General features: G+C 36.8%; 1 protein-coding gene across 1 annotated transcript; it reads left to right on the top strand.

Moving 5' to 3' along the window:
• The first annotated feature begins 308 nt into the window (after window positions 1-308).
• Window positions 309-16,743, top strand: ik (IK cytokine). The gene is made up of 18 exons (XM_016247660.1): window positions 309-386; window positions 1,890-1,956; window positions 3,619-3,711; window positions 4,387-4,446; window positions 5,046-5,213; window positions 6,328-6,442; window positions 6,523-6,593; window positions 6,667-6,713; window positions 8,989-9,152; window positions 9,972-10,080; window positions 11,681-11,720; window positions 11,792-11,987; window positions 13,670-13,688; window positions 14,712-14,790; window positions 16,133-16,213; window positions 16,303-16,360; window positions 16,443-16,531; window positions 16,605-16,743. Exons 1-18 carry the CDS (start codon window positions 377-379, stop codon window positions 16,741-16,743), a joined length of 1,605 nt encoding a protein of 534 aa, XP_016103146.1. The 5' UTR covers window positions 309-376.
• Window positions 16,744-16,845: the final 102 nt, after the last annotated feature.

Here is a 16,845-nt window from a genome sequence, read left to right as displayed (position 1 = left end):
TGTTTGTAACAACTTCTGACTGCCATCCAATGTAGATTTTTGGCAGAAATATACTGTTGGTAACATTTTAGAAGAATTTTATTGGGAAGAAACACAATAACAGCTTCTGTGGGGCGTGAAGGAAAAGTAGTGTAACTAATTACCGTTGCCAGACAGTAATAATATTACTTCTGAAAGGTGTAATGAGTAATAAATTACATTTTTGGGAGTAACGAGCCCAACACTGTTTATGACAGAATTTTCATTTTTGGGTGCACTGTCCCTTTAATTTGATTACGCAACATCCAGTTCAACATGAATGTTGCTGACGCGACCGGAAACATAGAAATAAGCGGAAGTGTGACGTCAGTAGTCAACAATAAAGTACGAGTTCATCATGCCTGAATGTGAGTATCCTTTATTAAACCTTTCTGCTGTGTGTGGCTAAGATAGTATATGAGACTGTGCTGTTATATTCTATAAACGCAGGCCTGTTTGAATAATAACGTGCTCAAACGACGCGTCAGAGTGATCGTGTGTAGACTTCAGAGATATTGTGTAGAATTGATAGGTTAAAGAAACACGTGAGATAAACAAGAACGTTGTTTTGGTGCAAATGAAATATGCATGAACACAAATACAGGCATTAATAATGGCTGTCATACATTTCTATCATGATTGTGTAAAGTTATAGAAAAATATAAACATTTAAATGTAATAATATTTAGTATTATCACTTATTCTTTTATGTATTTTAATAAGTACAGGTCAGTTTTATTTTTGCATGAATATATCTGTAATGCCGGAACAGCATTTCACCCATATTTTGACATTTTATGAACAGAAGTTATTTGTAAACATTGAAGAAGACACTAAACATGCACTTGTTATGATTTCTATGTATATAAAATCACTAAATTTAATTTGACGCAGACACGAAATGGGACGTCTCGTCTGAGACCCAGATTAATAAAGTGTTCAGAAAGTGTGTGATTAGATCAGATTGTTATTATTATTATTATTAGACGCTTTTATCCAAACGAGGACAACAGAAGCAATCAAGTGTAGCATTAAAACAACTAAAGCTGAAACGTTATAAACACTACCTATACACATTTGAAAAATAAAGAAATTAAATAAAAATTACAAATGCATGCAACAACAATTTCAAAACTTAACATTTAAATGAAAAACAAAAAATAAAGCTAAAAACAATTCAAAATATTAAAGAACAAAAGGTATGAGTATAATAATGATTCTAACATAACACGAAGCCAAAAAAAAAGAACTCACACACATACATATATATATACACATTTATAAAATCAATATATATATATTATTTCATTTCCATTTAGTTTGTTAAAGTAACTCAAACTAAAACTTAATAAAAGACCTATACAGACATAATAAATTCAGACATAATTTAACTAAAATTAAAATAAATAACTAATACAAATCAAACGACAGTAGTTTATCAGTAATCCTAAAAAATAACACGCATGCTAAAAAACAGCAACTTACTGACACATAGTAAGAAATGGTTATAAACACTGAAACTAGTGATAGGATTGTAGGTGACCGGTTGTATTCTAGCCCCATTAATCCTTGCAGTGCTGCGTACTAAACCAACAATATAATGAGAAGACAGCAGCCAGGATCTTCTAAGATCCACGTCAGGAGTGAACCATTGCTGTGTAATAGTTATTTTAGCAGCAGTGAAAGCAGACATTAACAATCTTCTCTGAACTAATGTAAAGTTGTGGGAAGATTCATCATTTAACAACATAAGACAAGGATCGAGGTCAAACTGCAATAAAGTCATGTTTACAGCAAGCCCTTTTGTCTTTGTGATGTTTCTCCTCATCACTGATGTCTGTCTTCTGTGTGCTGGTCCTCTGTTCTTTCAGCCGATGTTTACTCCAATCCTCTGGCTCCGGATGGCCATGAGGTGGAGGATCACCGCTCAGCGCTGCAGTGAGTGCTCTTCATCTCAGTAATCTTCACAATCACAGATTAAACTAGAGATTGTCTGCGGGTCTTAAAAATTCACCCGTGTGCATTTGAAAGCCTTGAAAAGGTTTTAAATTAGAGCAGAATATCATGGCGTTTAATGTTGCATTCATTGCAAAAAAATAAAATATATATATATATATATATATATCTTCCTCTGTATTTTTGTTTTCCAGTATAAACATCTCAAGGATTTGCTTGAGATACAAATGTGAAATGTTTTGAAAATGTAAAGAAATTTAAGTGAGGTTATGTCGATGCGTAGTGAAAACGAAGTAGATTTAGTTTTTAGCCTGCTGGCAGATATTTGTTCTTGTCTTAATCTTAAACTCACTTCACTGTGATCAGTTTCACAGAAAACATTTGGCTTCTTAAGTAAATGCACCGTGATTTAAGATTCTTTAGACCGTTGCACTGGAAAACGAGGAAAATACTGATGAACAATATCACTTTTTTTTGCAGCGTGAGTAAAGTTATTTCTGTGTTCTGGTGGTTGGGAGCACAGCTAAACAAGCCTTCAATTTATTCTCTAAATTTCCTTTATTTGGTATTAATAAGTTAACATTAAAATGCATTAACCCTGCAGAAACCCAGTGATGTGAATTAGATTTCTGCAGTGAACATATGAGTGTCAAATCTTTAGCTTTATTAAATATGACCCTGGAGCACAAAACTGGTCATAAGGGTCAATTTTTTTCAAAATTAAGATGCATACATCATCTGAAGGCTGAAGGCTAAATAGTCTTTCCATTGATGTATGCTTCAATTTATTCTCTAAATTTCCTTTATTTGGTATTAATAAGTTAAAATGAAAATGCATTAACCCTGCAGAAACCCAGTGATGTGAATTAGATTTCTGCAGTGAACATATGAGTGTCAAATCTTTAGCTTTATTAAATATGACCCTGGAGCACAAAACTGGTCATAAGGGTCAATTTTTTTCGAAATTAAGATGCATACATCATCTGAAGGCTGAAGGCTAAATAGTCTTTCCATTGATGTGTGGTTTGTTAGGATAGCACAATATTTAGTCGAGATACAACTATTTGAAAATCTGGAATCTGAGGGTGCAAACAAAGTGATCTTTACTTAATATCCTAATGATTTTTGGCATAAAAGAGAAATGTATAATTGTGACCCATACAATGTATTGTTGGCTATTGCTACAAATATCCCCCAGCGACTCAACACTGCTTTTGTGCTGCAGGGACACATATAAGCAGAGGTCATGAAGAAGGAAACGCTAAATGACAATCACATTTTGATCTTTACTTAATATCCTAATGATTTTTGGCATAAAAGAGAAATGTATAATTGTGACCCATACAATGTATTGTTGGCTATTGCTACAAATATCCCCCAGCGACTTAACACTGCTTTTGTGCTGCAGGGTCATATATAAGCAGAGGTCATGAAGAAGGAAATGCTAAATGACAATCACATTTACACCTGCCATTAATTATGCCACAGAATCTTCTTTCTCTAATAATAACTATTATTCTTGTTCTTTTTTTGTGTGGCAGTCCATTAAAAGCTTAGAATTCTTGAAGTGCCAGTGGTTTTACTATTTTCATTCTTCGTTCATCTGTTCTCGTGCCTCACCGAGCATCTGTTTGTGATCCTCAGAGCCAAGCTGACCAACGATGACTTCAGGAGGCTTCTGATGACCCCGAGATCTGCGCCGTCCTCAGCTCCACCCTCCAAAACACGCCACCATGAGTATTATATGACCTGCTTTTGAACACTTGTTTAAGATCTTTCTGCTTTTGATCATAAGACTAGTTTCTGCTGGTCGCTTACTTCTCAAAACGATACCCAAATTACTTGAGGAGTTGTGGCTTATGTTAAAAAAAAAGACATGAAAAAGAATAGTTCATAGGAGATATTCTTTGTTATTTGATAGCCCAATGTTTGCAACAATTACGTCTCTTAAATGTAATGTAAAAACATTAAAATAAGAATTGTCACTTTGTATGTAACACGTAACATGTTACAGATTGACATGCAACATTATAACCCCAACTTTGAAAAATATGTGCATGCATATTAACAAAATGTATTTTAACAGTTAACAGTATTGTGAAATAGTATCCTCCTCGTCTTCAAAAGTCAAAACAATCAAGCGGTTACACTAAAGTGTTTCTAATATAATAACACGATTCACATAGTCTGGTTGCATTAAGAAAAACAAGCATGTTGACCGGGATGCAGGCTTGAAGGTGTTGCCGTCCAATTCCACTCTGTGTTCATTATGCGCTCACTTTGGTTAATTCACACTCAAATACTCGATAGCTTTCGACAGCGGTGACTAGTCGACTTCCCAACTAGTCTATGCAGCCCTTAATGCACACTGCATGATGCTAACAGTCTGAAAAGTCCATTTAAATTTCCCAGGATGCCACGGGAATATAACGAGGATGAGGATCCTGCAGCTCGCAGGCGTAAGAAAAAAAGGTGAGTCGAGGAACAGTGATGAATAAATCATCAATGCTGCTCCTTTTGTCTCTCTTCTGCACATATTTACACTTTTCCGAGCTTTATTCAGTGCCAATCAAATGGCTTTTACCTTTTCACATTTTAAATTTGCAGCAATGCTCATATTAAGAGAAAACTGCAGCAACTAGAAAAATTCACACTAAATGCATATTGATGATTTTGGTTTAATAAATGTGTTATTTAACTTTTTCAGCTTTTCTTTGCATGCAACACAGAATGCGATGTTTATACTGTGTTCACCTCAGATGCCCGCTTGTGTCAAGTTAATTTATGAAGTTAAATAAATAAAAACTTCAGACCAAGTTGACACGTGAATATTTTCAACTTGTGAATTTTTAAATTTTTCATTTTTCAATTACATTTTTTTTTAAATTCTGTACTAAAATGTGAGGTTTTCTTGTAAAAATTCCATCGTTTCATGAACTTCTAATAAGTTTGGTGAAGCCAAAATCGGTCAGTTATTTTAGAATGAGTTTTTTTCCTGTCATTAGATGATGTGTTAATACACACAAGAGGTTTTGATCGTTTTTCTCCGTTCTTTACGCTTCTGTCTGAAGTTACTACGCTAAGCTGCGGCAGCAGGAGATGGAGCGAGAGCGCGAGCTGGCGGAGAAATACCGTGACCGTGCTCGAGAAAGACGTGACGGTGTTAATAAAGACTACGAGGAGACGGAGCTCATCAGCACCACGGCCAACTATCGAGCCGTGGGACCCACTGCGGAGGCGTGAGTGTCCTCTGCCATTTGTGTCTTTTATTTAATATCAGTTATTTATTTATTTTTAATTACTGTACATAATGCAGCATTATATTGAATTATTAGCTATATTTTGATGTATGATCATCTTCTGAAAATTGGCAGTAGGAAAGGTGTGTAGGCACCTATCGCATCTTTTAGGTTTATTATCAGGGGTCCTTTCTTACATCTTTGATCCTCTTTTTTTTTTTTTTTTTGCAAACTAGTTATAAGGTGTGTGTTTTTTTTTACACTAAAAATCTTACTGTTCTAAAACCTTTGACTGGTAATGTTTTTTAAAGAATTCTCTTCTGCTCACCAAGCCTGCATTTCTTTGATCCAAAATACAGCAAAAGCAGTAATATTGTGAAATATTTTTACTATTTAAAATAATTGCTTTCTACTTGAATATATGTTAAATTATAATTTATTTCTGTGATGCAAAGCTGTATTTTCAGCATCATTTCTCCAGTCTTCAGTGTCACATGATCTTCAGAAATCATTCTAACATTTATTATTATTATTATGATGTTGAAAACAGCTGAGTAGTATTTTTTCAGGTTTCTTTGAATAGAAAGTTCAGAAGAACAGCATTTAACTGAAATAGAAATCTTTTGTGACACTATAAATGTCTGTATCATCACTTCTGACCGATTTAAAGCATCCTTGCTGAATAAAAGTATTAATTTCTATAATTTCGTTACAAAAAAAAAAAGCTATCCCATTAGCAGAATATTGCTGATTTAATACATTATCAACATTTATTTTGGTCCAGTTTCCTGTAATTTCGCAATATAAAATTTTTCATTTTGCATCATTTGGTTCCAGGGCTTATCTTACCTTTTCTGCAGCTACTTCTACTTCTGTCTACAGACTTTTGCTTTGACAAATGAAGTTCATTTTTATTTGCATCACTCCTGAAATCGTGTGAGGTGGTGCTAATATGCAGCAGTAAACGAGAAACATGGATTGCAGCTGTATGCTATTTTGACCACAGGAATATTAGTAAAGCACAGTCAACAGAGGCGGTGTGTTTCATGCTCCTCAATGTGGTTTGTGTGGATTTAAACGTGCATTTTGTTGTTGTTTTTCTTTTGTTGAACAGGGACAAATCGGCAGCAGAGAAAAGGCGTCAGCTGATCCAGGAGTCTAAGTTCTTGGGGGGTGATATGGAGCACACTCACTTGGTGAAGGGTTTGGATTTCGCCCTGCTACAGAAGGTACAACAGCACAGCCACTGTACGGTAATCATACAGCTGCCACACACTGGCTTGTGTTTACTCTAGTGTTTCGATTTCAGGTCAGAGCCGAAATCACTAATAAGGAGCGGGAAGAGGAGGACATGATTGAGAAAGTGCAGAAGGAAGTCAAGTATGTTTCAGAAAATCGTATGTGTTCGTTTAATCCAGTTCCGGATGTCTTTCAACATGTTTGTGTTTGACAGGAAAGATGAAGATCCAGAGCAGAAGATTGAGTTCAAGACGCGTCTGGGTGAGTTCAGTGATTATCAAGAGGATGTGATTCATCAGAGGGAATCATCAGCATCTCAGTGTGTGTTTTAAGACTGTGTGAGGTTATAAATGCCGTTAACAGGCCGGGTGCTATATCTCAAAAATGCATAAATCAATTTTGGCAGACAGTGTCAGTTTATTTTGTCCCATCCATTGCTCTGGTTATCACTGTCAAACATTGCATTTTTTTTTATTCAGTCCTGCATGTAAATACTGTTGCCTTTCCAGAAACTTTACAGTGTGTAGGCAGTTGCATGGAAAAAAATGAAAGTTTTGGTAACACTTTAGTTTAAGGACCAATTTTCACTATTAACTTGCATGCATATTACTAGCATATTGGCTGTTTATTGGTACTTATAAAGCACAAATTAATGGCTTACTCTGCATGACTGTATTTTAGATCCCTTAATCCGACCCCATTACTAAACTAACAACTACCTTACTAACTATTAATAAGCAGCAAATTAGGAGTTTGTTCAGAGAAAACTCTAGTGAATGTGTTCCCTCTTCTAATGTGTTACTAAAGTTTTATTTAAATTGTGAATGGGTTATAAATGGAGAAATCAATAGTAGTCTTTATAGTTAAAGACTTACATCTTTATAGTCACTGAAGCTGTCACTGAGCTTTGCACTCTTGCAAAAACGCCTGTTATAATCAACGAAGTTGTCTGTATTGTGCATATACTGTAAAAAAAAGATGGATGATGCGACGAAGAAACAAAACATCCCAGTATGGATGTTGTCATCTGGCACTAGAGTCTGTGCAGTAGTGATTAATTTGGAGCCAGAGTCTGCATCTGTGCAATAATGAGTTGTTTGGAGCCAGCGTCTGTGCAGTAGTGATTCATTTTGAACCAGAGTCTGCGCGGTAGTGATTCATTTTGAACCAGAGTCTGCGCGGTAGTGATTCATTTTGAACCAGAGTCTGCGCGATAGTGATTCATTTTGAACCAGAGTCTGCACAGTAATGATTAATTTTGAAGCAGAGTCTGCGTGGTAGTGATTCATTTGGAACCAGAGTCTGCGCGGTAGTGATTCATTTGGAACCAGAGTCTGCGCAGTAGTGATTAATTTGGAACCAGCATCTGCACAGTAATTATTCATTTTGAAGCAGAGTCTGCGCAGTAGTGATTCATTCGGAGTACGAGTCTGCGCAGTAATGATTCATTCGGCGTACGAGTCTGCGCAGTAGTGATTCATTTGAAACCAGCGTCTGCACAGTAATGATTAATTTTGAAGCAGAGTCTGCGCACTAGTGATTCATTTGGAGTACGAGTCTGCGCACTAGTGATTCATTCGGAGTACGAGTCTGCGCAGTAATGATTCATTCGGCATACGAGTCTGCGCAGTAGTGATTCATTTGAAACCAGCGTCTGCACAGTAATGATTAATTTTGAAGCAGAGTCTGCGCACTAGTGATTCATTTGGAGTACGAGTCTGCGCACTAGTGATTCATTCGGAGTACGAGTCTGCGCACTAGTGATTCATTCGGAGTACGAGTCTGCGCAGTAATGATTCATTTGGAGTAGGAGTCTGCGCACTAGTGATTCATTTGGAGTACGAGTCTGTGCAGTAGTGATTCATTTGGAACCAGAGTCTGCTCGGTAGTGATTGTAAAGTGGAGCTGCAGTATTAAAGTCCCGCTCAAACTCCCGCAGACCTAATCGCAAACTCACAATCATGACATCACACCCCGTTTTTATAGCATCAAATAACTAACTAAAAGCAAACTTGTTCGAAAAACAAACACTTGAACATTCATCAGTGTGATAAGTACTACTCAAAAACGATGGAAAACATCTTTGGGGAAAAATTTATTTGGAGTGTAATTTGATTATTATGATCACATCCCATTCGTTACATGGAGAGGGCGGGGTTTCTGACCTATTCTGCAGCCAGCCACTAGATCGAAATGTTCTGGCTTCACTTTCCAGGATGTGTGTGGCACTGAATCTCTTATTTTCATTGTGCAAAATGCATTGTAACTTTCGACGATATCTGAAAGCAGCACCTATCAGTATTCAATATATTGTCCAGCTCAAATGGTTATCGGTTAAAATTACAGTTTAAGGGCAGAACAATTTAAACAAATGCAGTAGGGTTTCAATATCATCCGTGCTTGAGCTCGTAAAAAATACCTGTTGACAACTAGTTTGAAAGGTCAAACTCTTGAACATCTTTTTGATGTTGCATGAGTTTAATCTGTGATGTTTAAGCTCATGGTCTTCTGTTCTGTGTGTTGTTGTGCTCTTCAGGACGGAACATCTATCGTATCCTGTTCAAGGGTCGTCAGATGGAGCGTAACGAGCTTTTCCTGCCGGGCCGCATGGCGTATGTGGTGGACCTGGAAGACGAGTATGCAGACACGGACATCCCAACCACTCTCATCCGCAGCAAAGCCGACTGCCCCACCATGGAGGTACAGAGACCAAACACACGAGCACAAACCTTGACTTTACGTTTTACGTTTTCATTTTTGGGTGAATAATTCCTTTGTCACTGTAATGTCTTCATAAGCTGTAGTATTTTGAGGATAAATGAGACTACTGCACCAACATGCCTGTTTTACTCTCTTGTTCTTCTCTCATAGATGCATAAACATCATAGTTAACATATGGCTCAAATCTGCAAAGGGGTAATTAAACAAAAAATCATGTAAATAATTACCATACATTTATTTTGGCTTGTCCAAATGTTACATTGATTCAGCTGTCGCAGATTTGTGGACTTTTGAAAGTCAAGTTTTGATGCACAATGTTGTTTTTATTGTCTCTTACAACAAAAATATCTTATTTAAACCCGTGCAGATTCTGTTGTAAATAATAGTGAAAAATCACTTTTTAAAACCCCTCAGCAGATTTTGACTCGCGTCATTCAAAACCCGTAAGACTTTTGTTCATCTTCGACACAAATGAAGACTTTTTTAAATATTCTCTCATCATGAAAGTTGCAAATGCAACATTTTTAAGCTTCAAATGGAGCATCAGGACATTGCAGTAATAATAATCAACATGATTTTTAATGAACATGATTTTTAATGAATGAACTCAATCGGATTTGTTTATGAACCCTCTGATTTCAAATCAGAAATCTCAATGCAAGTTTGAAACAAGTCATGTTAGCTATAGTTAGATGTTATTCAAGGCTTCAATCTGAAAAGAAAAGGGACGCTGTGATAGCCGCTGAGGCTCACATTTCCTTCAGATCATTTTTTAAGTCTGGTGTTTTTGTTCCTCAGGCTCAGACGACGCTCACCACCAATGACATAGTGATCAGCAAACTGACGCAGATCCTGTCGTACCTGAGGCAGGGCACCCGCAACAAGAAACTCAAGAAGAAGGACAAAGGTATTCTTTCCTGCACCGTGTTCATTAGAGAGCAGCTTTTGAGTTTTGTAGTGATGTACTTTAAGTTTAAGTCAAGATTCCTGGTAAGTTATCATCACTTGAAATCACTGAAACGAGGCGACAATCCATGTACCTTTTCACATTTCTGGAGTTTCCAGAAGTGGAAGTCGTCATACTTGGTTAAACTTGTATAGTGGTGAACAGAAGCCACAACAAATTTAACAGGGTTTCTGTGGACTTGGGGTGTCAAAAAATATTCTACGAATTTAAAATCCGAATTTTAGGTGTGCGTTAAGGAGGGAGCCTTATCATTGACGCATGAGATGGTGTCGGTGCATGATAATGTTTTTGTTGGCTGTCCAGTTGAATCCACTAGATGCGGCGCTGCTGCGTTGTTCATTACAAATATTGCAGGAAAAGAGAACATCAATGCGGACAAGGTCTTGTTTACATCAAATCTGAAACCAAGCCATTCACACAGAACGTATATTTATCGCATTTTCTAGAGGGACATCTATCACCGTTGCACTCGCGTCTCGCACAAAAGAGCCGCATATTTAGAAATCCATGTAAAAATAATGCAAGTTTAACTTTGAAAAAAACATATATCGAGACTTTATGGTGGTTTTTTTTCCCCATCCCACTGCAACTCATGTTTTTAAATGAAAAATGTACTCTGTGTGATTTTGAGTACATGATGCTGTTTTGTTTATAGTTGTTTAAGCAACTTAATTATAATTGGTTTATAAACATTATTTTAAACCTTATGCACTTTTTTTGTTATCTTATTCTTTGAATAAACATGCATTGGTAATATTTTGCTCGATGCGCCCTCTTGTGTCCTCAGAAGAGAAGCCAAAAGCTATTCTTCACCCTAACTGAATTTATGCATTTTAAATTCTAATATAATTCAAATTTTGATAATATTTAAGTACAAAATTCGAATTTAGTTTTTCAGACATTTTGACAGCCCTACTGTGGACCTTAAAAAGTCTTGATTTGCTCTTCCACAAATTAAGGCCTTAAAAAGGTCTTAAATCAGAGCAGAAGTCTTCATAAAAGCATGCACCTTCAAAAAATCCATGACTTGCTCAGTATTTTTTTTTCTTGTTTTCCAATATGATTTAATGTAATGTAATAATGTATGCATTTAGCAGACGCTTTTATCCAAAGCGACTTACAGTGCATTCAGGCTATACAATGTTTACCAGTATGTGTGTTCCCTGGGAATCGAACGCACAACCTTTTGCGCTGCTAACGCAATGCTCTACCACTGAGCCACAACTGAATACAGAAACCCTGTTTTGTTTTTGTTCCCATTTGCTCCAATAGCAAAAAAATCCAAGAGCGCATTTCTGTGACCTTCCAAAAGAGGAGACGCTCAAGAGATTGGTTGCATTGGTCAGAAGAGAAAAAATTCTGATAAAAAATGTGATCTTATTATTCTTATTAGTCTTTCTAAATAAAGGCTATCACAATGCATGAAGGAGAAAAATCAATTTCCAAGTAGTTTCATAGTGCTTTACTAGTCCGATTCTCATGCACATCCTTAGTGCATGTGTTTGTGAAAGTGAAACTGAAGTGCTTTCTCTGTTTTGAGGGCGTCTGGATGAGAAGAAGGCGCCAGAGGCTGACTTGAGGTGAGTTCACACGCAATCAAACTAAAGTTTATGATCTGAGCACGAGCTTCCTAACATCTGTGCATTTGCAGCATCTTTGACGACATCGGTGACTACACACCTTCCACCTCTAAGAGCATCAGAGACAAAGAGAAAGAGCGCTACCGTGAGCGAGAGAGGGAGAAAGAGAAAGAGCGAGAGAGGGAGCGGGAGAGAGAGAGAGAGCGAGATCGAGATGAAGAGAAAAGACGACACAGTTACTTCGAGAAGCCCCGAGCTGATGACGAGGTCAGCTGATCAGCGTTTTTGTTGGCTGTCCAGTTGAATCCACTAGATGCGGCGCTGCTGCGTTGTTCATTACAAATATTGCAGGAAAAGAGAACATCAATGCGGACAAGGTCTTGTTTACATCAAATCTGAAACCAAGCCATTCACACAGAACGTATATTTATCGCATTTTCTAGAGGGACATCTATCACCGTTGCACTCGCGTCTCGCACAAAAGAGCCGCATATTTAGAAAGCCATGTAAAAATAATGCAAGTTTAACTTTGAAAAAAACATATATCGAGACTTTATGGTGGTTTTTTTTCCCCATCCCACTGCAACTCATGTTTTTAAATGAAAAATGTACTCTGTGTGATTTTGAGTACATGATGCTGTTTTGTTTATAGTTGTTTAAGCAACTTAATTATAATTGGTTTATAAACATTATTTTAAACCTTATGCACTTTTTTTGTTATCTTATTCTTTGAATAAACATGCATTGGTAATATTTTGCTCGATGCGCCCTCTTGTGTCCTCAGAAGAGAAGCCAAAAGCTATTCTTCACCCTAACTGAATTTATGCATTTTAAATTCTAATATAATTCAAATTTTGATAATATTTAAGTACAAAATTCGAATTTAGTTTTTCAGACATTTTGACAGCCCTACTGTGGACCTTAAAAAGTCTTGATTTGCTCTTCCACAAATTAAGGCCTTAAAAAGGTCTTAAATCAGAGCAGAAGTCTTCATAAAAGCATGCACCTTCAAAAAATCCATGACTTGCTCAGTATTTTTTTTTCTTGTTTTCCAATATGATTTAATGTAATGTAATAATGTATGCATTTAGCAGACGCTTTTATCCAAAGCGACTTACAGTGCATTCAGGCTATACAATGTTTACCAGTATGTGTGTTCCCTGGGAATCGAACGCACAACCTTTTGCGCTGCTAACGCAATGCTCTACCACTGAGCCACAACTGAATACAGAAACCCTGTTTTGTTTTTGTTCCCATTTGCTCCAATAGCAAAAAAATCCAAGAGCGCATTTCTGTGACCTTCCAAAAGAGGAGACGCTCAAGAGATTGGTTGCATTGGTCAGAAGAGAAAAAATTCTGATAAAAAATGTGATCTTATTATTCTTTCTAAATAAAGGCTATCACAATGCATGAAGGAGAAAAATCAATTTCCAAGTAGTTTCATAGTGCTTTACTAGTCCGATTCTCATGCACATCCTTAGTGCATGTGTTTGTGAAAGTGAACCTGAAGTGCTTTCTCTGTTTTCAGGGCGTCTGGATGAGAAGAAGGCGCCAGAGGCTGACTTGAGGTGAGTTCACACGCAATCAAACTAAAGTTTATGATCTGAGCACGAGCTTCCTAACATCTGTGCATTTGCAGCATCTTTGACGACATCGGTGACTACACACCTTCCACCTCTAAGAGCATCAGAGACAAAGAGAAAGAGCGCTACCGTGAGCGAGAGAGGGAGAAAGAGAAAGAGCGAGAGAGGGAGCGGGAGAGAGAGAGAGAGCGAGATCGAGATGAAGAGAAAAGACGACACAGTTACTTCGAGAAGCCCCGAGCTGATGACGAGGTCAGCTGATCAGCGCTGTCTCTGTCTTTAAAGAAAATGATTCTCTTTGCCTCTCACTATTTGTGCAAAACGTATATCACTACTAATTATTGTCTAATATTTCTGTCTCTTTAGGCCATGGACATTGATAAAGGTAAATGTTCCTAGTCTTCCTATTTCTCATGCTCTCATGCTCACAGTTTTTACATGAAAATAGTTTACTGAAACCGTAGTCCAAAGGAAAATTAAGTTTTTTATTTGATATTTTGTTCAATATATAATATAATAACATTATTGCATGTTAATTGCAATTAAATAAAATTTTATTTTATTTTAAATGCAATTAGCTGAGCTTTAGAGTGCTTTTTTCGACCCACTTAAGTCAGATAGAAGTACATCTTTATATGTAATTTCAAAATTACTGTTTTCTTTGAAATATGGTGAACTGATGAATGCACTGACAAGCATTTATGGTAAACTAAAATATACTTTAATGTTATTTCTGTTGAATGTTGGCGTGTCAAGTTTAAATATATTTGTAATTACACATTTGTAATGATTAAGTTACAATTTAGTGCATTTAAAATAAAATAAATGTGCTTTAATATGTCAGTCAACATATAAAAATAAATGTCTTTAAAGCATTATTATTATTAAAACAGACTTAAAAGGTACCTTTAAAAAAAAATTGGCAAGTACAGAAAAGTGCACTAAGAATCATAAGGCAACACTTTATTTTACAGTGCCCTTGTTACACATTACATTTGCTTACTATAGTATTAACAATAAGTTATGCATAATTACATGCAACTAACCCTCATCCTAACCCTAACCATATAATAAGTACATGTAGTTAATTAATATTACTCTGTACTTAAGTGTAGTATAATTGCAGTATAACAAGGACACCGAAAATAAAGTGTAACCAAACTTAATCATGAAAGTTAACTCTCTTTAAGGACACTTGAGTGGCCATTTATTTCATTAATATTATATTATCTGCATGTACAGATTAAAAAAAATAAACGTACGATTTAAAGTACTCTACAAGTGCACATGGAATATACTTAAATGGTACACTTCTTTATCACAAAGGTATTGAAAGCAATGCTGTCAGACCTGCATTGGAATGATAAAGTCCGGTCCTATATTTCAGTGCTGTGATGGTCTCTTTCAGGTCCAGGCTCTGTGAAGGACCAGATCAAGCTGATCAATGAGAAGTTTGCTGGAGCCGCTCATTTGCAGGGCCAGGAAGCATATCCTTCACGAGACTGCACAGCTGCAGATTTAGACACTGTTGCATATAGTATATAGTAGAGCTGTGCATGACTAAATGTTTTTCTAGTCGACCAATAGTCGTTCATTTAAGCCATTGGTCGACTAATTGCATTTTTATATTAATGCAATTACTCAAATATATGCTGAGGGAGGAACTAAACCATAACAAGCCTTTAATATCCTCCTATTCCATGCTCAAGTGCACACATAAAGCTTGCTGCAAAAGTAATGACTATAAATATGTCGGAGAAGATAGCAAGGAGATATTTTAATTTCTCATTAATAAACTAGTGTTTTCTGAGCTGCAGAGATGACGTTAACGATGGCGTGACTTCAGAGAGAAATGCACCTTTCATACCGATTACATAATCAGAAAGTATTTGTATGTGATTTGAATTGGTTTGTTTTAAAGTAGACATTTCAAGCTACGCATAGATATTTTTCTCATGTCTGTAAGGCAAGTACACGGCGTTTCGTTTCATTTTTGAGACGCGCATCCTTTTGTTTTCTTTATTTCACAAAACTACTGTAGTTTTAGACTAAATGTCAACATGCATTTACTCGTCTCACTCGCACAAAAACAGATTCAGTATTCCTCAAAATCAATAACAACTCAGAATATGACGCAGTGTTAATCCAGTTTTATTAACCAGTGTCTTTGCTGCTGACCTTCAATGAGCCAAATCAACCACACTGAGCAAAACTGACTTAACATTTGTGTTTCATTTTTTTATTTGCTGAAGAGTGTTGAACTTTCTTCTCCTGCGTCCTATTCTTCATGTAATCCAGAATGGCAGAATTTACATTTCCTTCAGCCTGAGGCTCATTCATTTCACTTTTGGTGTGAAAGGGCTTTTAAATTTACCAAAACTGAATTTTTTTTATTTTAAAAACAAACAGGCAAACCCAGCCCAGATGAGAAAAAGTAACTTTCCATAAAAAGTTACGAAATGTGTTACTTTTTTAGGGAGTAAAACAATATTGTAATGCATTACTTTTAAAAGTAACTTTCCCCAGCACTGATGTGAGTCTACACAAATAAAAGTAGATCCTTTACAGTTTCGAATGATGAATTACTCTTATCTGTACGAGCAAAAATGAAGGTGTATTTTAAGTTGTTTCCACTGTAACAGCTTCTACACTCCACACAAACACTTGGATATTTTTCCTGCGACTAACCGACTAACAAAATTTTGGTCACTAACTCACAATTAGTCAACTATTAAAGGGCAGCTTTAGTGTATAGATTAATGACCTCAAGTTGCATCTCAAATGATGAAATGGCTGCTTAAATGCATTTGTTTCTTTAACTGTGAGCACTGGAAGCAGACGTGAAGAGAAGAAGCATCTTGGGGATTTCTTTGGGATGTCAAACAGTTACGCCGAATGCTACCCTGCCACGTGAGTCACGCCGCCGCGTCTTCTTCTGTCGTCTACAGTTGAAGATGCTGATGATGTTGACTTTGGACATGTTTGCTTGTGTTTTGTAGAATGGATGATCTGGCTGTGGACAGTGATGAAGAGGTGGACTACAGCAAGATGGACCAGGCATGAGTGATTCTGAGTTGTAATGGAGAAATGTCTCTGTGTGTCTCTGGTCAGGCGTGTTCACGTGTGTGTCTGTCTCTAGGGTAATAAGAAGGGTCCTTTGGGCCGCTGGGACTTCGACACGCAAGAGGAGTACAGCGACTACATGAACAAGAAGGAGGCACTTCCCAAGTAACACTGCTTTCTGAGTTCACTTTGAGGTTGTGTGTTCACTTTAATCATGGTAATGATGGTGTTTTTGTAGGGCTGCCTTCCAGTACGGCATCAAAATGTCTGAGGGCCGAAAGACTCGTCGCTTTAAAGAAACCAACGAGAAGGCTGAGTTAGACCGACAGTGGAAGAAAATCAGCGCTGTGAGTTTACAGGCTCTCATCTGCAACTGAATTTGAAATAAAACGCTGGATGAGCAATGACCAAAGGCTCATCCAGAAAACTAGGGGTGTGTGATATTTATCATAGGTGATAATGACGTAATTTGAGCGATG

Source organism: Sinocyclocheilus grahami, unplaced genomic scaffold, assembly GCF_001515645.1.
Source record: "Sinocyclocheilus grahami isolate Dianchi unplaced genomic scaffold, SAMN03320097.WGS_v1.1 scaffold847.1, whole genome shotgun sequence".
NCBI lineage: Eukaryota > Metazoa > Chordata > Actinopteri > Cypriniformes > Cyprinidae > Sinocyclocheilus > Sinocyclocheilus grahami.
Note: the sequence above shows the minus strand (reverse complement) of the source record. Positions and strands in the feature narration are given on the sequence as shown.

Coding starts and splice junctions, on each gene's coding strand:
- ik (XM_016247660.1), top strand. Junction 5,214..6,327: donor GTGGGACCCACTGCGGAGGC/GTGAGTGTCCTC, acceptor TTTGTTGAACAG/GGACAAATCGGCAGCAGAGA. Junction 10,081..11,680: donor ACTCAAGAAGAAGGACAAAG/GTATTCTTTCCT, acceptor CTCTGTTTTGAG/GGCGTCTGGATGAGAAGAAG.